General features: G+C 39.6%; 1 protein-coding gene across 1 annotated transcript; it reads left to right on the plus strand.

Moving 5' to 3' along the window:
- The first annotated feature begins 5,276 nt into the window (after positions 1-5,276).
- On the plus strand, positions 5,277-23,110 carry cop1 (COP1 E3 ubiquitin ligase). Its single transcript, XM_042429388.1, has 20 exons — positions 5,277-6,499; positions 6,649-6,708; positions 7,195-7,292; positions 8,731-8,795; positions 8,906-9,025; positions 15,043-15,111; positions 15,263-15,322; positions 15,488-15,567; positions 15,844-15,907; positions 16,310-16,424; positions 16,968-17,103; positions 17,713-17,856; positions 17,947-18,055; positions 18,198-18,279; positions 18,375-18,491; positions 20,079-20,196; positions 20,451-20,575; positions 20,807-20,967; positions 21,289-21,333; positions 22,414-23,110. The coding sequence occupies exons 1-20, from the start codon at positions 6,147-6,149 to the stop codon at positions 22,429-22,431; spliced, it is 2,139 nt and encodes a 712-aa protein (XP_042285322.1). The 5' UTR covers positions 5,277-6,146; the 3' UTR covers positions 22,432-23,110.
- The last annotated feature ends 886 nt before the right edge of the window (positions 23,111-23,996 follow it).

Here is a 23,996-nt window from a genome sequence, read left to right on the forward strand (position 1 = left end):
GTTCCAGAACGACACATAGGAGCGTTTTTCAATCAGGCGCCTCTATCGGCGGTAATCTGCAGGACGACATCATTTGTTAAATCACTGTTAAAAAACATAATGATGTTTTATGGTGTCACAACGCTGTGGTTAAGGTCTGGTTAGGTTTAAGCACAAAAACCACAAGATCATGGTTTGGGTTAAAATGCCATTAAAGTTACTACCTCGTTAAAGTTGGGCAACCTTTGTCGTCATGGCAACAGTAAACACCATGACAATTGTAGTTACAGTTTTTAAAAAAAACTGTCCCAAATTGTGGTTGGCAGGGTAACACTCGCAGTTGAAAATGGGAGGCAAACAGCGGTCTCTGCAGCTAAGTCCACTTTTTGCCATCTATCTATCTATCTATCTATCTATCTAGCCATCCACCATCCCGCCAATGGATCTATTATAAGAGCTGGATATCGGACCAAAAATGGCGCCCATTCAGTCCAATAAGAACTGCTCGGCTGGTGCATACATCAAAAAAAGTTAATAGCTTCCGGGTTTGCTTCTGCATTGTGCGGCCCACTGAATATGTGTAGTGGTGTTTCCCCCGCTGGCCCCGCCCGCAAGTTCCCGCTCGGCCCATAGACTTTACATTGTGATGACGTCACAGATTTTTAAATGGCTTTTTTCGGCTCAAGGAAAGTTTTACATATATAAAACCTCCGTGGATCACAAATTTATAACAGTGAAAGTCATAATTGACCTTGTTTGTAGTTCGAGGTGTCCTGTCAACAGTTTTGTCTCTTTTACAATGGTGGTCTATGGGGAAATCCTTTTTGGGCCGCAGGGGGATTTTTTGCTGCAATACCGTGAGTGACCACTGGGAAAAACTGGCTGCAAGGCTGAGCATGAACCCGCCTCCTCACCTTATATTGAGGTCATCTGAACTGCGCCACTTCTCCAGGTCATAATTGCTATGGCCACTAGATGGTGTCTGTCACTCAATTGTAACTACGGGTCATTTTTGCCGACTGACATTACGACCTATTGTGTCGTTTTTCTTGGGAGACAGGGTCCAACATTCTCTGGTTTCCTTCAGTAGTACAACACAGACAGGCCCAACATCTGTCTTGCACATGAAAAGAGTTTTTGCGAGCTTTTTATCTTCCAAATATGCTATCTGCTTGTGTTCGTGTGGGCCGAGCCAGGGCTGAAAAAACAGGGGGAGGACGCATCAGGTGAGAGGAAGGAATGAAAGCAGGGGGGATATAAGGAGAAATATACAGAGAAATATCATATAATAATGGTACAACATTAAATATCATGATTTAACCATATTATTGGATGTGAGATGCATTACACTACTCTCTTTAAGATATCAAAGGAATATTATGCTGTTTGTAGGGGGAACAAATTACTAGAGCTTTAAATTGCATCAGAGTTTTTGTTCAAAGTTTGTGACTGCTAGATGCAGTTGAAAGCTCTGGGAAAAAAAGCTAGTAAGTGGCCCTTGAGTTAGGTTTGTTCTGTCTTGTTTTTTGGGTTTTTTTTTAGCAAACTACTTTTTCCAAGATCAAAAATGAACTTTCCTTCTTAGGATATTATACTGTTTTTCCCATTAAAGTTGTGTGTCTGTGTTTCCATACATTCTGGGGCAAATGTTACATCCACAGCTCACAATTTGTTACAACCTGTTTGGTCCCTCATGGCCACATCCTCCAAATTTTGACTGAACAGACTGATACTACTGGAAGAATTTTTCCCTTCATTCCTGCTTAGCCAGCAGAAGAGGTGACTCCTCAGAGCACAATGTAAGTGAATCTTCCTTCGGTAATATCCCACACACAGTTTTTGCACTAATTCCAGTATTATACAGTTTTTATGTGTCGAAAACATGCATTTTAAGTGTTGCGGAATGTCCTGATCTTTTCTTCCTTTCTGCCAAAACTGTGTATATTTGCAGCTTATCATATATAGTTGAATATTTTGACACATGAAAGATATCTTGCAAATGGAAAAATCGCTTTTGGCAACTTGTGCAGGCCCTCCTAACTCAAAAGACAGGTGTACTTACTGAGATGTTTCCAGACACTGCAAACAAAATCTATACTGATCTTCAAAATGCTATAAAACTTTATAGCCACTATATACTGTCAGCTGTTTGTAGACTTTTTGGTTTTACCACCAGATCCTTGTGCAGGATTGATTTGTGCCATTGTGTTTACAATTATGACATGCAGACAAATTACCTCAATAAAGATTTTATCCATCGAAATGTTTGTTTGCTCTTTCATAGATGTATTCAGTCATTATTTATCCACCACCTCTTCTACGTGATGATTTAAAAAAAAAAAAAAAAGTGGCTATTATAGGCAGCTGTTGCTGTTCCACACCTTCTGAAATGTCGCCCCTTCCTCTCCCACAGACCCCACTATTTTTTGTCAGGCTCAATTTGCAAACAGGGCCCTGGCTCCAAGCTGGAGATGGAGATGGAGGAAGAGGCCGCTGGCAGCTATGGCAGGGGCCCCCGAAGGGGCAAAAAACGGTTCCTAAAGAGTGGGAGGCAGGAATTCCACAATCCCAGCCTGCCTGACTGAGGGATCTGCCTGCTAAACATTCAGCTTTTTCTGCTGGCGAAGTGCTCTTTGAAATCCAGCTGCAACTGTGTTGGAAAAAAAGAAACAAGAGAAATAGGAGGGGTGGGTTTCAGAGAAAGCAACAAAAAAGGGAGGGAAAGGGAGGATGAAGGAGTAGAGACAGAAGAGGAAGAGAGCGACAGAGGGTTGTGCAGTGTGTGGTAGAGTGTGTGTATGTGTGTGTGTGTGTGTGTGTGAGAGAGAGAGTCTGAATGGGCGTGCCCCACCAGGGCCTCACCCCCCACTGTAAGGGACCTCCACAGATTATCCTTCATCTGAGCTTGTCGGTCTTGACCCCACTGACCCTGAGGCCCGCTCTCTGTCTCCCCTCTCTCTCTCTCTTTCACACACGCACACACACAAACACACACACACAGACGCTTTTGCTCACTCATTCATTTCTCCACACACCATTGTTATTTTCTCCGTCACTCACTCTTTTCTCTCTTACCTCTCCGCCACTCGCTATAACCTACGATGCACCAACACTGCCGACCCTCCAGCCCCACCCCACCACCTTCACCGGCACACACATTTCCCAAACACACATACACACAACCCGGTCCCTCATGCAAAAGAGGGGGACCCAATAGGAGAAAATCCAGGCTGATGTGCAGGACAAATGAGGAGGGGAAGAAAGAAGAAAAGGGGATAAAGAAAATAGGCAAGCTTTTCACCACCACTGATATAAAATAGAAGGGGGGCGTCGGGTGCTGAGAGGGACAGATGCAACATGATGTATATACAGTACTGCAGGTGCTTTGCTCAAAGGATCTTTATTCAGAATCAGTTGTTGCATGTGCGGAGCTTTTAAAAGCTTCACATAACCAGCAAAAATTGATACTGACAATCTGGCGTTGTATGCATGCAACTTTTTTTTTTATTGTTTTAATGTTTCATCTGTCTCTTTCTTTTGTTTGGTATATCTCCCATCACTCTGCACTGTGTCATCTCTATAAAACCCAACAGCTGAATTTAATAATCTAAAAAGTATTTTATCTGTGTCAAAATGTAGGGGGAAAAAAACACAAAATTCCCAATTCTTAGCTTTAAAAAATATTGTATGATTCACATTTTTCACACTGCTGCATATATTTAATGCAATTAGCCAAAATATCACATAAATATTGAGTATCCCTATTAGCACACCGACTTTCCGTTCTTTCTTTTGAGTCACACAGTAAATGAAGCCCATCTTTCCCCAGCTTGACTGACCTATGCTAAGCAGCACAGAGGAAGACATTTGACATGGTGGTCCTTTTCAGAGAATTTACTCTTCGATGTATCCAGTAATTTTCCTCTTGCTGAAAACCTTATTTCACATCCTAACTGTGCTCCATAATGGTACATATAAACTTCTTCCACAAACAAAAACACTGGGGAAAATCCATGTTGTGCGTGCCTACATGGAGGACCCCTTATTTGCTCACGTGGAGGTAAAAATGGAAAAGCAAGTAGCAGGCTGGATAAACTGTGAGCGTGAATACGTTAATGCTCCTTAGGTTTTATTTGCAAAGCTGCAGGTGGATGCTTGAATGACAAGACACTGTTTTTCTTGGCTCCGTCGCTGGCTGCACTTTGGGGATGTGACCTACCTGCTTGTTTTTGATGTAAAGGCAATATGATCTCAAATTAAAAAAGACAAACATGAGGAAACAATCTATATTTCTATGTTAGACTGAAATCATTATAATAATAATAATACTCCTAATCATTTTTAATGTTGATATTTGTATATTATCCTTCTATAAATCAGCATTTCATGATTTTTATGGTATTTCTGAGGCTATGGAGCTATACATCTTTTTTATATTCTGGTGTTTTATCAGTTTGCTGATATGTTGGCCTTTTATTAATACTGGATATTGATTACATACAACAAAACTGATGGAAAGGCTCAACTTGATTTTGATCAGATTCCACAGAAGTATGTAGATTTATAGATTTATTATGGCTGTTGCTGTTGTTGTTTATTCTGAGTTTTAAATGAGGATTTCATTGCAAAGAGAAAGAATTATCATACTATCCTTTTTAAAATGATATATTATTATTATTATTATTATTATTATTATTATTATTATTATTATTATTATTATTATTTATTTTTCTTTTTTCTTCATGATATCATATCATGCACAAGGCCAAATTGAAAGAAAACTAACATGGACAACAAAGTGGTTTTGGTCTAAAATCATAATTAGGATGAATTTCAAACAGCAGGTGAACCTTGAGAGCTGCTAGCTGTTGCACAGAGTGGCCAGAAAAATAGAAACACCTATTGCAAAGGTGCAAAACATCAGCCCTGCTATAAATGCTGGACTTGAATTGTTTTTGTTGAGACTACTATTTTATTTACCTTGTGTGTTGACTCAATTTTATGTCTGCAGGCTGTGTTTTGAGGTGGCGTATTGGATTGGATGTATCTGTGAAAAAATAGTCTTAACTGAAAGGTCCCCTTGCTTTTTCTGAGCTTCTAACAGTATCGGATGCAGATGCAGTATGAAGCTCAGAGGTCTACTTATAGCTATATTAAAATGACTGCACAATATAATGGATTACAGTGCGACACCACAAACTACAGCCTATTGCCATAGACATATTGTTATTAAAATTACTCAATTTCACAAAGGTAGTTTTTATTAGAGGATTTTTTTAAAAATTTGTTGAATTAAATATATTTAGGAGCTTCTATCTTTCTGTTCACTCAGTGTAAGCACATATGCATTCTGAAAATAATGAAATAATACATTTGGGCAGAAACATTTACAACCTGTTATGGTGATTTTGAACAGTGGTTCCCAACCTTTTTGGCTTGTGACCCCTTAAAATAAAGCAAAGTCTACCTGGGACGCCTCCTCACAAGTTGCATTGTGTATCAGACTCATAGTTTTTTAGAGGCTTGAGGAGATAAACTACAGTAATTCACAATAAATAAATCAAAAATTAGTGTAAAGCTTGAAAAATACATTTTGTGTGTTCGATATGTTTTTTTTTTCTGTTGTCCTATCCTGCCCAATCATCTCGCGACCTCTTATATTAATCCAGCGACCCTTTGTGGGGGTCCCGATCCCAGGTTGGAAACTACTTATTTAACCACAGTTATTGCTGTGTGGATATTTCCATGAGCGCAGTTAAACTCCTCCTCGCTAGAGGGAGGTGTTTGAAAGCCGGGCGGACACTGGGTACCTGGGTAATCGAGGAAACTCAAGAGATTCCTCTCTGTAGCTAACAGTTGCTAGCCGGCTAATCTCCTGGACAACGCAGTTGTGATTTTTTTTATTGTCCGTTTCAATGTTCGTGTCTTTTCCCTTTTATATTGCAGTACTTTTTAAATAGCCCGTCAGTGACAGAAACGAGGCAGACACCAACAGGAGACTTTATATACGCTGGATGTTTGGCCACTGCTGCTTTCTCCCAGGATGCTAGCACATAAGCAAGCCAGCTAGCTAGCCAGCCTGCTAAAGTAGCCAAATAGCAGTGCTGTCCGGATGCTTTGAACAGAAACGCAGCGGATTTTGGGGAGTTTCTAGTCGGCCTTGCAAGATGTCAAGCAACCGGTCACAGCAGAGCGCTGGCGGGGCAAGTTCAGTGCCCAGCACAAGTAGCAGCAGCAGCACAGGAGGCACCGGGAACACGACCGGTGGCGGTGGGAGTAGCGCCGTTACAAGTAATGGTAACAGTGCTGGAAATGTTGTGCCCTCCCGGACCCTGGCAGCAGTCGGCGAGGGCGGCTTGTCGGTGCCAACTTTGGCCGCCGTGCCGTCGCCCCGGGGTGGGTTCGCCTCGCTGAGCAGACCCTCTGCGTCCTCAGGCAGCAGGAAGAAGTCCCTCCACCAAGCCCCCCTTTGCAACGGCCTCTTAAATTCATACGAAGATAAAAGCAACGATTTTGTGTGGTTAGTTTTTTTTTCTGGAGTGACAGCGGAAGACTTACTTCTGCAAAGTGTACCTTACGTTCAAATGCTGCTGTAAAATATTTGTTGCAGAAGTTTGGAAGTTGAATTTTGGAACTCATTTAACAGTGTTTTGTGTTTTACTTTTTCAGTCCGATTTGCTTCGAAATGATAGAAGAGGCACACATGACTAAGTGTGGGCACAGCTTTTGGTAAGTGTTGGGTTGTAGTTGTTTACACAGCAAATGTTTTGAAGCTAAGAGCAATGACACACCCGATGAGCTGTTTTAAAGGCATTTTACAGCAAAGTGTAGAAAACTGGTCTCTTACATTTAAGATAGTCACAAACAACAATGTATGTTACTTGCCACATAATTTTACCTTCCTCAAACTCTAAACAGACCTACTGGTATTTCTACACCTCAGCAAGTTTTAAAGCCTCTACAACAAACCTGAGTCAGTCTTTACATCACTTGTTTCACCCACTGCAAAATATTTGAGCATTTGTGTCTGTTGATGCAAAATTCAACATGCATGGGCGGATGAGTAAAGGGGGTGTGTGCATGTGTACACGTCCACCTTAATAGCTGGTAGCTCTTTCATAGCTCTATTTCAGTTATTCACACCTTTTTTCTCTGTAAAAACACAAAGCTTAATTCTGTGTAGTTTAACACAAACCTGTGTTCTCCCTCCTGCAGCTTCAAGTGTATCCGCCAGAGCCTGGAGGATAGCAACAGATGTCCCAAGTGTAACTATATTGTTGATAATGTGGATCAGCTTTACCCAAACTTTCTTGGTAAGTGTTTAAAAGGTTGAAGTGGGATTTATATACACTATGAAGTGTTTCTCTGTGTATTTTTATGTTTTTTCCAGATGATCAGAAAACAATTATGAAATGAAAATGTTTTCACAGTGCTGAGCCCACAAACATATAATTGCATGTTAGTTGCTTGGTGCACCTCCATTGCACTATAATACATAATGATTTAAGAGTCAAATAATTTGAATTGTTTTGTTGACATTTTGATGCTACTACTATGATAAATTAAGAGGAAAATTGAATATATTAATATTTAGTGAAATGGAATTGAATGGAAATGAGGGTCGGCCCTGTTCACACCTGGCATTACAATGCATCTTGGGTGATCACAAGTGGACAGCGCTAAGTACAGGTATGAATGCACCCAAAACACATTGAGAACCGATTGCTCAGACCACATTTGGAGGTGGCCTGGGCTCCGTTTGTCCACATTCTTTTCTTTTAGCAGTGTGTACGCGAATGTGTCGCGGGCCACGTTGAAGGACTGCCTACTCAACCGACGTACTCTGTGTAAGCGGAAGTACATACTCATCCGCGACTGCCAACAGCGTCGTACTAAAATGCGAAACAAGAAGAAGCAACAACAACAGGTTAAACGGATTCTTGCGGAGTACACACGAAACACTCTTGATTTGCTTCGATGAGTTTAGATTTTGCCCGTGTGCCAAGGTCTTTGCAAACTTAGAAACAACAACGCGTTTGGTCTTCGCAAATGGAAACGACGTACATGTTTATTTGCATGAACATGAAACAGGAAGTGGTCGATCATGTGGAGATGCATTCTAATGCTAGGCGCGAGCAGACGTACTCAGAGCTGTCGGCTTGTGATCGGATCACCCAAGACGCATGTTAACACCAGGTGTGAACAAGGCCCGTGATGTAATACTACTAGTGAGAAATATTTGATCAAGCATTTAATGTTATTCTGCTCAAATCCCATATTAAAGTTGCAGAAAGAGGTTTTAAACATTAACTACTTTTGAAGTGAAGTTTACTAAGCTTGTAAAAGGCTTAACTGGAATCTCAGTGGATTGAAAAGTAAATAAAAGATTAAAAATCCAGAAAACAAGAACACATGTTACACATAAACATCAAGTATAGATGGCTCAGTTTATGTTCTCACATCCTGAACAGCACAGATTCCGGTGATAAACTGCAATAAAAGCATCCTGTATGAGTTTTTGAAAGCACATAATCTCGCTATCATGGTAATGAAACTGGAAGCGGTATCATTATTTTATCTGATTTTTTTTTTTTTTTTTTACCGCAGTATATCATGAAGCAACTACTTGCTGCTCCTCTGTTTAAGTCACAGTTTGCTCTTGTTTCTGACATTTACTTATTGAGCTTTTCTACCTCATGTCATTTACCTCCCTCCCCACCACCTACCCCACCTCATCTCACTATTTCCCAGTGAATGAACTGATCCTTAAACAGAAACAAAGGTCGGAGGAGAAGAGACTAAAATTAGATCATCCTGTAAGTCTGTTACACACAGTTGTTTTCTATCTCATACACACATACACTGATTTTCATTCTCACATTATTGGAAAAGTTCTTCTAGCTAATCGGTGTCTCTGACCCTGCAGAATGGGTCCAGGTGGCAGGTCTTCCAGGACGTGTTGAGTCCTGATCAAGAGAACTTGGACCTTGCAAATGTCAACCTGATGCTGGAGCTGCTGGTTCAGAAGAAGAAGCAGCTGGAGGCGGTAAGTACAGGTCTAAGAGTGATCGGACATGCATTTCATTCTGTTTGCTCTCGGCCGTTTCTTGCACTTTGGCTGTTCAAAGCTCACGTTGCGTTTGGCAATATTTGATGGTAAAAGGTATGAAGTTATAATGAGTCACAGATGACTCATAAGCTGTTGTTCTATGTTAAAGGAGAAAAACACAGAGTCAAGATTCACACATAGACTAATCGGGGGTTAACCATGCATGAAATTCAAGTGAGACCATAAAAAATGTCAGAGAGGATTTGATGAAGAGATCATATGATTATGACAGATGAATTCTTTACACTGAAAAACAGGCGGCACAGTGGATCAGTGATCAGAACTGACATCAGGAAGCATTTTTGTCTGTTTGCAGGCTCCATGCGACTCTCCGCAGGATAACCACATATCTAGACAATATTTATTCATTATTATGAAATATTTAAATCATCAAAACAGTTTTATAAGCCTCCCCATTTAGTTGTGGAAGGATGACAGGGTCAGTGTTTTTGTCATCTCTCTGTAGGTACATGATTATGGGAGTTTTCTCAGCATGACTGCATGCATCATACCAGCTTTTATACAGTGTGAGGAAGTGGTTTAGCAGTCGCTCTCCCAGCTGATACGGTCCTTTTAAATGTGAGTGCATGAGCGATGGCGTATCTGGGATTTGCAGTTGTACCATATTATACGTGCGGTACCCTGTTTTTCTGCAAAGAGATGCTTGAGGCTGTGTGGAAAGAGTCAAGAATTGAGTGGTATTATTCTGTAATACTTACAAATACAATGTGTGTTTCCTGGATCACACTGACAATTACTGTGTACATGCAGTAAAACCTTACTCCGAGAATATGAAACATCCCCTTTTTTTTACTTGTTTTTGGCAATCTGTGTGAAATGAAAACAAGTCACAGGAAAAGAGAAGTGGGTACCACAGTCTATCCTGTTGACTTATGATCTGTCCCATCAGCACTCTCTCAGAGCGATAGAAGGCATCGAGTTTTTGTTTTGAAACTGAGTTGCATCACATGTGAGGAGAAATTGCACCGAGCATCTGCTTTTGAATTGCAAACACTCAGTATGGCGTTCCAGAGGGAGCTGCACACCATCTTCAGCTTCTCTCTGGGACACACATGCTTATCGTTATATTTCTCCCTCCTTCACACACACACACGCACACATGCAGTATCTCTTTGAGTGGCTGTCATAGTAACAGGTGCACACACTAGTATTAGATTGATAACCTGTTGCAGATAGATCGGTACCTGTGTGTTTGTCTGCAAAATCCAACATATGTTTTTGTCAGATTCTTGCTCCTTGGCTCACCTGGTGCAATTTATCAACATTTTTCTCTTTGCTTATGCTCATGATCATGTTTTGAATGACATATTGGCTTGTAGACAGTTCTTGACCCCTTTCTTCATCATAGCCATTCATCAAACCTTCAGGCAACAGAAGCCTGTTGTCTCTCTTCCTGCCATTTCAAAAGTCTTCTCAGAAAGCAGCGTAAAGGTATGAAATGATCACAGGCCTGTTGAATCTGCCCTCAGTACAGGAGTATTCAGATCATTCAGTACCTGTGATCTGCTCACACTGGGCCTCGTTCACAAACAGTGCGTACGCACACATCTATGCTTTAACCGTGCGTACAAACGTTTTAAGCACAAATCCAGGATTCATCCATATGTTCTTACCTGAATTTGTTCTTACTCTGCGAACAAATTTACAACTGCCTTAGACCATGTTACACACAAATCATAAACAGTCTTAATAAAATGATATGCTCAATATTTATTCAATGTAAACAGTTTATTAGAACCACAATTATTCAAAACATGATTGGGCCTAATTAAACAAGATTTAAAGTGTGAAATTGCTACTAATACACATTTTATTCACTAATTATAAAATCAATAGCTAAGACGTTATCCATAAATCATCATTATAAATGTAATGAAGTTATTAATATATTAAAATTGTCCTGTTTCCACTTTTAGATGACAGTAGCTTATATATCAGAATTTCCATATTGGAATATGACAGCGATTAATTTTGCCATCAGATTTGATATTTGTAGCTGGTTACCCAGCAGCCTGTTCACTGTCCTCACAGTCTGACAGAGCAGTAGTGACACAGTGAGAGACGCTCTGCTTTCACTACAGCACAGCCACCAAACATGATGCACACCTGGTGCAGCCGTAGAGATCTATTTATTTAGTTACGGACGTACTGTGAGGTAATAGTGCAACAGGCATGCAGACTGTATACAGGATTCACAATCAGGCTCCAAACGGTTGTCTACCATCTACTTCTGAAACTGTTGTTTGCATTTCACTAGCAGCAAATTTTTTCTACATTTTTACCATCATGGCCCTCCAACACAGCTTTCCTTATATAGAGAAATGGGGGTGTGGTAGTATGGAAATGATCAATAGCGGGGATGCGCCTGTCAATCTAGAATGATTCTGATTCAGAACAAAATTAAGAACAAAATGGACCAGTGTGCACATGTCATGAATCCGACGATAATTTTGAGTCCACGCTTATTTTGTGCTCAAAGTCATTTCATTTCTACGCACATATTAGTGAATGAGGCCCATTAACATGAACCCCCCTCTTGTAATCAAAACCTGACTCCAAGTGGTTACACAAGAAACACGAGCTTGTCTGAGCTTTAGTTTTGGAAAGCACTCAGGCTAGAAATAAGGTGTTTATTAGGGAAACATTGATGGTGTTCCACTGGATTGTTTAAAACCACAGTTTATAGACGGCAGGCTTATTTTCATCCGTAGAGCAGCAGCAGCAGCCTCCGTCAGAGCTACTACCTCAACAGCTCGGGTGAAGCATGAGAATGACTTTGCGAGGGCATAAAGACAAACTTAAAGCTAGTGTCCTGGAACACCACAACGGTAGCAGGATTTCTTTACTGGTTTATATTGGTCAAATTGAAGGAGGAGTACAGCACACAGATGTGCTCTCTTCACGAGGCTGCACTGTACTGGTCAGTGAAAAAAAACGCTAAGCATTGATGTAACGCCTGCGGGATTGTCCATGTCCCCATGTGCAGTCCCACTTCGTGAGGTTCACTCTTTGATGCCTGTGAAGTGAGACACTTGAGAATTCACAACAATGCGATATTCAGTTACTCAATTTTTCTTATACGGGTTGTAACAGAAATGACTCTGACAATCAACGTTTTCTGAACTGCCAATAGATGTTTTATCAGCTGTTATGTCGCTGCTTCCAAGCTTTTATTCCGCACAGTTCTCCCTTTTGTATTTATGCAAAGAGGCCAGGTCAAATTTCTGATTGACCACACTATCTACTGCATTACTGATCCTGGTTCTGTTCATCTGCCTGGTGGAATAGTTCATCTGGCTCATTGACTGAATTTAGCAGCTGCTTTTAATTTTTTGGCTGGACCGCAACAGCGGGGCCAGCCCTACAAACCCCGAATGTCTGTCTGTCACTGAGTCACTGACTGACTGAATGAGTGACGGAGTTACACCATTGGTTGGCTGAAGTGGGACAGCCAAGTATCCCAGAATGCATTTCGCACCAAATGGTTTTGATGGCGGAGATTGTGAGGCAGGCCTGAAGCTGTTGTAAATGTTGTTGTAGGGCTGTTAATATGTCGCTTTATTAAGTTTTAATATTTTTCAGGTGAGAATGCAACCGTTTAGATTCCCACTATGTGGTCAGTTTATCCAATAACACCATTTGGAAATTTGCTCCCATGTTTTGGGATGATGTGAGGAGCCGCTGGCCGGGTGCAAACAGCCAGCAGCTCCACTCCTGAGATGACCAGTCAACGTCTGTTGTCATCCCAAGGCAGACTGGCCATCGGGAGCACGGGAGAAATCCCGGTGGGCCGGTCGCTATGTGGGCCGCTCCAGCAGCCCATTATACAAAAACAAGAGTCTCTTATGTCTTTTCCTCACCAAACACAAAAGCTCTTGTTTAGCAAAGCGTTTTAACTTTTCTTTGGAAAAATAAGCCACACAAGGTAAAAAGGAGGTTTTCTCTATGTCTCTAACAGAAGGTCTTAACATTTTGGACTTTTCCTCATTCAACCATATTATCAAAATGAACTGGATCAAAAGATTTCTAAAAGATCCAGATAGCATGTGGAATATTATCCCAAACTGTTTAAAAAATAAAGTAGGTGGTCTTATTTTTTTAATAATGTTTCCTTATGCTGTCAGTAAACTTCCTATCAAACTCCAACTTTCATAGGCAAGTTGGAGCTGGTCCCTTCTATACAGGCACAAATATTCTCCTCACAAATGGAATAACGTTAACATCATGTACAGAAAACAAATCATTACTTTCTGAAAATTGGTTTAACAACATTTTGCTTGTAAAACAGCTATTTAATTGTGAAGTGCTTCTGTATTCATATTAAGGTTTTATAGAGAAATATAGTGTTCCTGTCTCCCCAATTGAGCATAGTACTGTAATTAACACACTGTCAACTGGTATTATACAGTATGATATATCACATTGATTATCATGTTCATTACTAATATAGAAGACAAATGTTCTTTGTAATTACATGGTGAAACACTAGAACATGTGTGCTTTTGGCTGATTTTCAGTTGGATCTTAAATATTTTGGTAAGGAAATTTTACTGAAAGAAGAAGATTTATTATCAATATTCAACACATCTTAATTTCACAGCAATGAACAATGTCATTTGCTCGTTATTTTAGCCAAATTTTACATTCATAAAATGGAATTCTTGAATAAGTTAGCATCTTTATATTACATTTAAAGACAGAGATCTATGCGTATATCTTCAAACATTACATACACAGTCCAGCCATATACCAGGTTATGACCTAGTCTTGTTTCAAAGAACATTTTCTGATATATTTTTGTTAGCGCTCACTTCTTCTACTTGATCAAATGTCAGCTATCAATTTTAGATCTTTATTTAGAGATAAAATTTGATGGTTGCATCAAATTCATACTTTCTAACCAAATGCACACCTTTTTTTTGGTTTTGTTTTTACAGAGTTTGCAACTTAAAGGACCAGTCAGTATGTTTTTTGACCATGTCAGTTACAGATGTAGTCACATATATAATTGATACAGATAAAATCAGTATTTTCTGTGTTTGTCAGCAGATCTTAATTGGAAATATTGGACTGTATTACTCCTGTATTATACAAATGCTACAGATGTAAACTTATAATCACTTCAGAAACCTTTAACTTACATGTTAGTTGTCCACTTTTAGTTTTTATCACACAGTTTGGGAGTGATAGCAGGTTCCGATCCTGTGTTTTGTGTTGGGCTTTCATCAAGTATTTCGCCCTCAAGCTACTTAAAGGAAATATCTGGAGTTTTTGTTGTAGTTTACTTTGACTGCTGTTTGTGTTAGTTTAGACCACATAAAGAGGTTGCCAAATATGAGCGTTAGTCCAAAATTTGACTTAACTTCCTGCCCTTGGTAAATTTTGTTATGCTAGGCATTTGAAGCATGAGAAACCTCTGGCCACAGTTGTCAACATTCAACTTTTAACACCCTATAAACCCTTGGGTTTGGGATTGTTTCCTGTAGTTTAGTCAAATAGCATACAATGATCTGTGGCTCATTTTGCATAGAAGAAGACTGAGATGGGTATTCTCAGGTGTCAGTTGTTTTTCATGTGCCCACGTATATTAAGGTTTTATTAAATGACTCCAAATGTTCTTGCCCTTTTTCTGCACAAGGTTTTAGTTTGAGTGGAAGTACACTTGATGAAGACGTGTGTGTGTATGTGATGTGAATCTAAGAATATGTACAAACTTTTCCACATCATTTTGTTTTTCTGAGCAAAAACAACAATGTTGAAAAAACAAGATTAACCTAGAGGGACCAGAGCTTTACTGTTCGTCATGTGTTTCCCATTGAGGTCTTAACATTTTTATATTATTTTTTATTATCTTTTCAACGGATAAGCAAAGGTAATCTGCGGCTTCGCTTGTAGTTGTGTGAGATTATGAATGATGTCCGTCTCTCCACTAGGAATCCCAAGCAGCTCAGAGACAGATCCTCATGGAGTTTCTTAAAGAGGCCAGGAGAAACAAGAGAGAGGTACTGTTGTTTTATATATATAATGTCCACATTTTTCAGACAGAGCTTCTTCTGTTGAAGAAAACTCAACGTTGTACAAATAAAACAAAGTTTTAAGTGTAAAAAAAGACCACATGCAGGATTATTTATCTGTTTGTGTCTTTGTCAACAGCAACTGGAGCAACTACAGAAAGAGCTTAACTTTCTTGAAGAGGACATTAAGCGTGTTGAGGTAAAGTAACTCCCCCCCTGACATAGTCTGAAGATGTGTTACCAAACTCTAATTCTCAGCATGTTCTCATAGAAAACATAAAGGAGCAGTGCACATGATTATGAAGTTGTTTTATATTGTCTTCATCTAGACAGCCAAACATGTTATTCCTGTATATTTTTCCAGGAAATGAGCGGGCTGTACTCTCCAATGATGGAGGCAGAGTGTACGGTGCCTAATGTAGAGGCTCCCTCACCAGCACCCAGGTACAACTGGCCTCTAACTAATTATCTCTATCATACATCACTGTACAAACATCATTCAGCTTCTTTTTTTTATTTTTCTTTTACAAAAATAGAAACTAGTTCCCAGCAGAGATTTGTGCTTACTGATTGAAATGTTTTGCTTGTTATCTTCAATAACAACGGCAGTATACTGTTTATTGTGAAGCTACTCAGCAGGACATAACAAAGTCAGTACACTATCACATTTCATGTACTTAAAAACAACTCTGTTTGTTTGTTTGTTTGTTTGTTGAGTAGCTGTAGTAGTATTATGGAGCCACCAGACTACAGCCAACCTCCAGGATTTGGTGGAACAGCCCAGGTCAGTCATAAAAACGCAGCTGCTGTTTTTTATTTATTTGTAACCTTGTTTGAAAGTCATTCCTGTTATTTTCATGTTCTTGTTTGATTGAAAATGTTTTGTAGTCCCTAAAATTATGTGGATGCAGACCACTGACTATGAAATGAAAGGAAAAAAAACTTCAATTCCTTTTAAAACAAATATATATACATATACATGTTTTTGACACATAGTGTGGAATCACTAAAAAAAAGCAGGGCCTATTGAATGTAGGCATATACTTAGAAAAATCAGTTACAGTCTCATAACCCTAACCCCTAAACCCTAACCCTATAAATGAGTTTTTACAGTGTAAATGTTAGTATGAGTTTAGCACTGAGTTAGTGATGTTCTGTTAGATAACTTGACTGTACTCTCAAACAGGGAAAAAGACAGACCTGGTACAACAGCACTCTGGCGTCAAGGAGGAAACGGCTGACGGCTCATTTCGACGATCTGGAGCAGTGCTACTTCTCCAACAAAATGTCACGCATCACAGGTAGCGATCCTACAATAATACCATCAGTGTCCTTCATTTGTGGTTGTTGACAGTACCACAGCAACCAGACTACGAACATCTGCTGTCAGATAAATATCTGTTGTTCTGATGTCGTACACCAGTCATCTGAAGAAGCAGGATATTGACTTTAGGAGATGAGTGGATTGATGATAGTGTCTGCCACACCCCAGTATTATTTCCTAAAATGACAGCCACATTTACCACAAACGTCACTGCTCTTGATGTTTCTGATGACAAGTCTCAGCTCTTAGCATTGAAAGAATGCACCATTATTCTGTTTTGTGTTGCAAAGCAAGCTGGCGGGCTTCCAGGGAAATCTGACATGTGGCACACAGTATAAATGGTCTTTGTGTTTGGTTATTATGTCAATGTGATGAGAATTTATTGATGTTAAGTAAGCCAAAACTTCTTCATCATTCAGCTTGCTAATGTTTTTCCTCTCTTTGTCAATAACATGCAGTTAGTTTTTGTCCCCATTGCTTCTTCTGAACAGAATTTAAAGTGCATGTCTGGTGTTTTCAGATGAAGGCAGGAACTTGAACCAGCTCGATGACTTCATGGAGTGTCTGTCCAAGTTCACCCGCTACAACTCTGTGCGGCCGCTGGCCACCCTCTCCTACGCTAGTGACCTCTACAACGGCTCCAGTATTGTCTCCAGGTGTGTCTTATACACCTTGCAGCATCAATCTTTAATGCCTCGCTGTGTAATTAACATGATTCTGAAGCCTGATGTCACATGGTGAAGTTATGGAAATGATGTTCTCCATAAATAAGTGAACAGAAATGTGTGACTTGTTTAATGAAACAGGTCAGGCTATGTGGATGGTCTGACCTGTTTATGACTTATCCTCTATAACAACTGCAGTATACTGTATGTTTGTTATGCAGCTGCACAGCAGAAAATAACAAAGTCAATATGTTATATGTCAGACCAAAGTCGAAATTCATATTTTCTTAAATATACATATTGTCTTAAACAAGGAACACAAGTCTTAGTGAATCTGTTTTGTCACTGCCGTACAGATTCTAATTATGTCATATTGTGCAGTTTAATCTAATGGTTTCTCCCATATGTGCTTAAAAATGCCCCTAGCCCAATGGTAGTTTCATATATGTTTTACTTTGTTTACTTTTCAGTAGCACAACATTGGTATCACAGTCCATATGTTCAGTGTGTTACCTACTATAAAGTGGAAAATGCATAGAAATGTTTTATTCTTGTTCAGTCTACTCTTTTTCAGTGACTGTATTCTCACCTGTGTTTTAGTATTGAGTTTGACCGTGACTGTGACTACTTTGCCATCGCTGGTGTGACCAAGAAAATCAAGGTGTTTGAGTATGGCACCGTGATCCAGGATGCAGTGGACATCCACTACCCTGTCAACGAAATGACCTGCAATTCCAAAATCAGGTAAAAGCCAAAAATGAACTAATGACGTTTTTAAGAATGTGAGTAGTGTAAATGTTATAATGAAAGTGATTCCAAACTTGTTTACTGTAGCTGTATCAGCTGGAGCAGTTATCACAAGAACCTTCTGGCAAGCAGTGACTATGAGGGTACCGTCATCCTGTGGGATGGATTCACCGGCCACAGGTCCAAAGTCTACCAGGTAATGATACCCAGGTCCTAGAGCGTTGTCAATACTGGTAAACTCCGTGTTTGACCAAATGGATCGCTTGGTTTAAAAAATCCATTTCATCAATACTGTTTTCATGATGACCTTTTTAAGGTTTCTGTTGCTTTCTTTTCAGGAACACGAAAAAAGGTGTTGGAGTGTCGACTTCAATCTGATGGACCCCAAACTCTTAGCCTCCGGTTCTGATGATGCTAAAGGTAACTGAGTCTGTCTGAAATCATGTTCCCACTTTCCAGTTTCTATTACACCTTTCTTTTAACCGTCATGAAATGCTCTCATGTTTGTTTTTCAGTGAAGTTATGGTCAACCAATCTTGACAACTCAGTGGCCAGTATTGAGGCCAAGGCCAATGTCTGCTGTGTTAAGTTCAGTCCAACATCCAGGTATCATCTGGCGTTTGGCTGTGCAGGTAAGATGAGTATTAGATTTAGGTTTTGAGTATTAGATTTTTTTTGTTTTCTTTGTCTAACAGGGTGTATCAGCAGATTTAGATTCAGCAATACATAGGTTGCAGGATAATAATAGTTTTACCTGGGCCTTACATCCAGTTCAGGTTTTTTTATACATCCAAGTTCAAAAGTCCATAGTAAATAACATGAGAATTTGGTCAGTGCTGCCAGCTGTCTCCTTCAAAATCACAGGCAGATAAACGTCTTTTCCCATTGGGATGTAACATTATTGTTGTGCTCTGACAGGGTACAAACACCTTACACCACTGCACTTTCTCCTGGTAGACAACTAAATTTCTTCTGTGGTCACACAGACTCCGGTGGTCCAGACAAACTTCTGAAATCTTCATTTATTACTTTCCCAAAGGAGATATAAGAATTAGAAATATTTTGTTGTAAACAGAAACAGTCCTTTGAGTAACGAACATTGGATGAACAGAGCTCTGTGTTATCCAGCGGTGAATTGCCCTGGCTTATTTACCCCATTCTCTGTGTCTCTGAGGTCCAAGTCCTCTAAGCCTGGAAAAGGAAACCCCTCCTTGGTTTACTGTCAGGAGTAAAATTCAGACTCTGGACTTAAAGCCAGCAGCACATAACTTGTTAGAAAAACATATTTTAGAAAGCGTCAACAAAAGACTTTGCGCCACCATTTCCCTTTGGCTACCTGCCTCGGTTGTTGCTGGATATGGCACTGATATGACCTAACATTGTTAGAAGTTATGGAGGACACTTAGGGTGTAACAGTTCTGAAACTGAGATCAAAACTGCGACACAAATGTCCACGGTCTTGCGACAGGGTTCCGTCCTCCGTGTGGCCCCCCCCAACCTGCAGCCACCGCTGTTGTCATTACGTTACTAATGTATCAAAACCCACACAACACCCATGAAATGACTCATTTCACTGTCAGAATTTGATCCATTCAGTCCAATAACATTTGGAAAGTCTAGAAGATCCGCACGATTAAATTATTTCATCCCCATTCAAGCTAGGAGAGGACTAACCTGAGGTTAGCTGTCTCGGCTGGCGGAAGTCTCTGGTGCGTATTACCATAATTACCGGTGACGCATTAACAAAAAACTAACAGAGCAAATGGACGCAGATCAGAAAACAAAGAGGCTCTGTACTAAAATATGAGCAAATATACTTATCAAACAGAGGAAATTAGAAATAAAAGCCTCTCTCTAATGCTTCCAATGAAGGCCTGGTACCCTCTGCAGGTCAGCTAAATAAAGTAATTGACAGTAATTTTGTTTACTTAGTTAATATGTAGACTGGTCCATGGCAAAATGTATTTATTTATTTTTGTTAACTTAGTTAATTTATATGAAGTTAATTTATAAAGTTAATCTACCTTCATAGTGTTCTTGATATTCCAAATTGTAGTTGTAATAAAACCCAGAACCAAAAAAAAAAGCCTAACCTGAATTGAACGATGGATCGTTCTAGAAGACACCTAACCAAGTAACCTTACAGTCAACACCCCCAACCACCTCCATCTGAATACAAACAACGTCTTCAGGACTGTTTTTTTTCCTTTTGTTCACAGACCATTGTGTCCACTACTACGATCTGCGCAACACTAAACAGCCAATCATGGTGTTCAAAGGCCACAGGAAAGCTGTGTCCTACGCCAAGTTTGTCAACGGAGAAGAAATCGTTTCTGCGTAAGTCATCTTAGTTTTATTTACAGCGGGGTTTCACAGTTTTTTTTTTTGTTTGTTTTCTTCAGTTTTATTATACATATATTTGGATGTGTCATGTACATTTATCTCCAATTTTGAACCCTGATTACATCATTAACTGAGTGCTTATAAGCTGTTGCATGAGCTGGCAAAGATACATATGCTGATTTTCATAAAAAATACCCAGATTCACCTAAACGCCCGACACTTCTGTGTTAAAACTCTTTACATGACAGGTCGACAGACAGTCAGCTGAAACTATGGAATGTCAACAAACCTCACTGCCTGCGCTCCTTCAAGGGTCACATCAACGAGAAGAACTTTGTAGGCCTGGCCTCCAATGGAGACTATGTTGCCTGTGGTAAGCCTTTACTTTGAATAAAACCTAGAGGATATCGGCCATGTTGAAAATTAATCTGTAATGCAGTATTTCATTGATATTTGTTCAGCCACACAGGGAGACAATACCACTGGCAGTAACAACAGCTTGCAGATCCCTGTAACTGTACAAATACCAATCTAAACACGATGTTAATGTCAATAATACATCACCTGTCTGTGTGTGTGTGTGTGTGTGTGTGTGTGTATACAGGCAGTGAGAACAATTCCCTGTACCTATACTACAAAGGACTTTCCAAGACACTTTTAACGTTCAAGTTTGACACAGTGAAGAGCGTCCTGGACAAGGACAAAAAGGAAGACGACACCAACGAGTTTGTCAGTGCTGTCTGCTGGAGGGCCCTGCCTGATGGAGTGAGTTCATCTCATTATTTTTACGGTTTTGGGAATATTAGACCAGCCGGTTAGTTATTCCTCTCTGCTTTTACAAAACATATCATGTCAGAGTAATGCACACCATCTATTGTTAAGTTGAAAATGTGTTTGAGCCGTGGAAAAGGTCAATTCAATTCTCTTTAGTATGTTCCAGTTTAGGAGAAGGAATTGAGCAAATATTTTTTTCACAGTAGAGTCCTTTTTTCATTATTGTCACATTCACATTTTTTATTCTAATATTGTCCTGAAGGTAATTAAATATCCATGAAGTAACATGCACTGTGTTATGCTTTTTTTCAGGAGTCAAATGTACTGATTGCTGCAAACAGTCAAGGAACAATCAAGGTTTGTGTTTTGACACTTACAAAAACATGCTAATAACCACAAGCCTGTTGCTTCACATGTCATAAACTACAGTGAAAGCATCCTGTCTAGTCAGGGGATTTATTTGATTGACAGAAAATGATTTTAATTGGCAACTACAGTAATGTAATAATTTATCAGTTATTTTAAGTCTTTTTTCACAGAAAATTTCAAACATTCACTTCTAAAATGTGAGGATTTGCTGCTTTTCTTTGTCCTATGAGATAATAGACAAAATATATTTATGTTCTAGATGCTTCAATGAACAAGCAATTTTAATGTCACCTTAGGCTCTGGGTGATAATAATGAAAGAAGAAATATTTGGAAGATGAATCAATAATAAAAAAAATAATTATTTGCACCTCTATGGTATTGTTGCCCCACAATGTGTCCTACAGTTTTCCATACAATATCAATTAATCTGCTGATTGTTCTCTGGATTAATCAATTAATCTCTTTGTCTTAAAATAGTCCAAACATTTCCCACAGCCAAAAGTGGCATCTTGAAATGTCTTGTTTTGTCTGATCAACAGTCCAAAACCCAGATATTTAGTTTAAAACAAAGAGAAGCCATAAAATCCTCACATTTGGGAAGGTGCAAACTTGGAATGTGGGACGTTTTGCTCAAAAAATGAAACTTGATTAAACAAGGCCAATGAGTTTCAATCAATCAACTAATACTTTCAGCTCTAAGACAAAAGCATGTTTTTCTGTGGAGGCACATCCATAACACAGATGTAATGCCTCTCAGAGCTATTGGTGGTCATACACAGATCAGAGTTCTGATGGAAACAGTCATTTTTGGATGCGTGTGTACAAAAAGCCCAAAATGCATTTCACCTTCATTGCACGCTCCGTAACAGTGACTCATATAACACTGGACACAGTATCTGAAATCTTTTCATAAATAGCTCCGCTCAGGTTGAGAGACGCTCTAAAAGCCTATTTGTGAATTTTCATGAAACCATATAAGCAGATGTACACAGCTTTGTGTCTTCACTTATTTTTGGACTTTTAACATCCTTCTAGATAACATCAACATGTCTTTTCTCTGCGCGCAGGTACTCGAACTCGTCTGAAGGCCCACCGGATCTTCTTTGTGTGATGAGAACTACCATCAGCCTCTCTTTGTTTGGTTGAGGATCAGTCTGATGCACGGAGAGGCCAGGCTGCCTGCTGAACCAGGACGCCGACACCGCCGGGAAAAGCTGAATAAACGGAAACTGTCTTATTTTAATGAGCTACAAATTTTGGACAGCAAGAAAAGACTTTGGACCAGTACATCAGTGTAGAAGGAGAAGATGTGCTGTCATTTTACAGCAAAAAAAAACTGAGGACCTAGCCTGGGCACAAAACGGAACAAGAGACTTTAGAAAGCATTTTTGTTTCTTTTCAGTAAAGTTATATCAGCTACAATAGAACACCTCTTTGTGGTTTTAGGTCAAATCAAATCTTGTACCTTTTTTTTTTTTTTAATTAAGCTGTTGCTCCTGAGGGTACAATCCAGCCAAACTCTACTAGTGTGATGCATTTCCCTTTTAAAGGCCAAAGCACAAGAGTAAATGACAAAAATGATGTCTTCACATAAAGCTTTTAACCCCCCCTCCCTCTCCCCTCCCCATTGTTTGTCAATCTTGTTTTCCCTCTTTATGTGTAGTTTTTGTGTTTTTTTTTTTTTTGTTGTTGTTGTTTTTTTTGAGGGTTTTTTTTTTTTCCAGATTGGGAGAAACCAGTTTTAATAAATATGACTTGAATTCATTCTGTCAAGCGTATCATCAGTTCATTTGAGTGTAGAAACTGAGGTATTGTATGGAAATACAGGAAGACCAATGAATTATGGAAATATCACGAAACTCCTCTCTGTGCTGATATCTCTGTTACTATTTGAACAAAATGAGATTTGACATGTTTGATTCTCATATAACTTACGACATTGATCTGCAACTGGATTATCTTTTTGTTTCTTGCTAGATAACCTCACAGAATCCGATTTAGCTCTTTCAAAGTAGCAGTGGAATTACTCTTAACATAGTGTAGCTTAAAAACATCTCAGCTGCGTTGTAACTTTAAGGCCGACTGCTGTTAGTTTCTGTGGAGTGGTGTTGAGTTTGACACTTTGACAGGATTTGATAAAAACCATCAAGACCTACCTATTTTATGATAACTGAGTGAGAGAGGTATTAATAACTAAGAAAATAGTAAGATGAGAAAGCCTTCCTGAATAGAGAGGTTTTTAAAAGAGTCTAGGGTCTGTGCTGCCCTCAGATGGTTAGGAAGGTTGTTTCATAAGCATGATGCACCCCCCCCCCTATGGTACAGAGCTTAGTACTCAGAGCCCAGAGGAGCAAGCAGCTGACAGACCTGATGGTGCGGGTGGAGGCTTGTAGTGTGATCAGTTCCTGTAGGTAGGGAGGTGCATATCTGTTGATGGATTTGTATGTGAGTAGCAGGACTTTGCATCAATCCTGAAGGAGACAGGAAGCCAGTGCAATGAAAACAGAATTGTTGTTATATGTTTATGCTTTCGCACTCTCATCAGGATCCTGGCAGCGCTTTTCTGAATGTACTGGAGCTTCTAGACGCTCCTGCCAGGGATCCCTGTGAAGAGCTCATCGCAGTAGTCCAGTCTTGAAGAGATGAAGGC

This window comes from Thunnus maccoyii, chromosome 12 (assembly GCF_910596095.1).
Source record: "Thunnus maccoyii chromosome 12, fThuMac1.1, whole genome shotgun sequence".
Lineage (NCBI taxonomy): Eukaryota > Metazoa > Chordata > Actinopteri > Scombriformes > Scombridae > Thunnus > Thunnus maccoyii.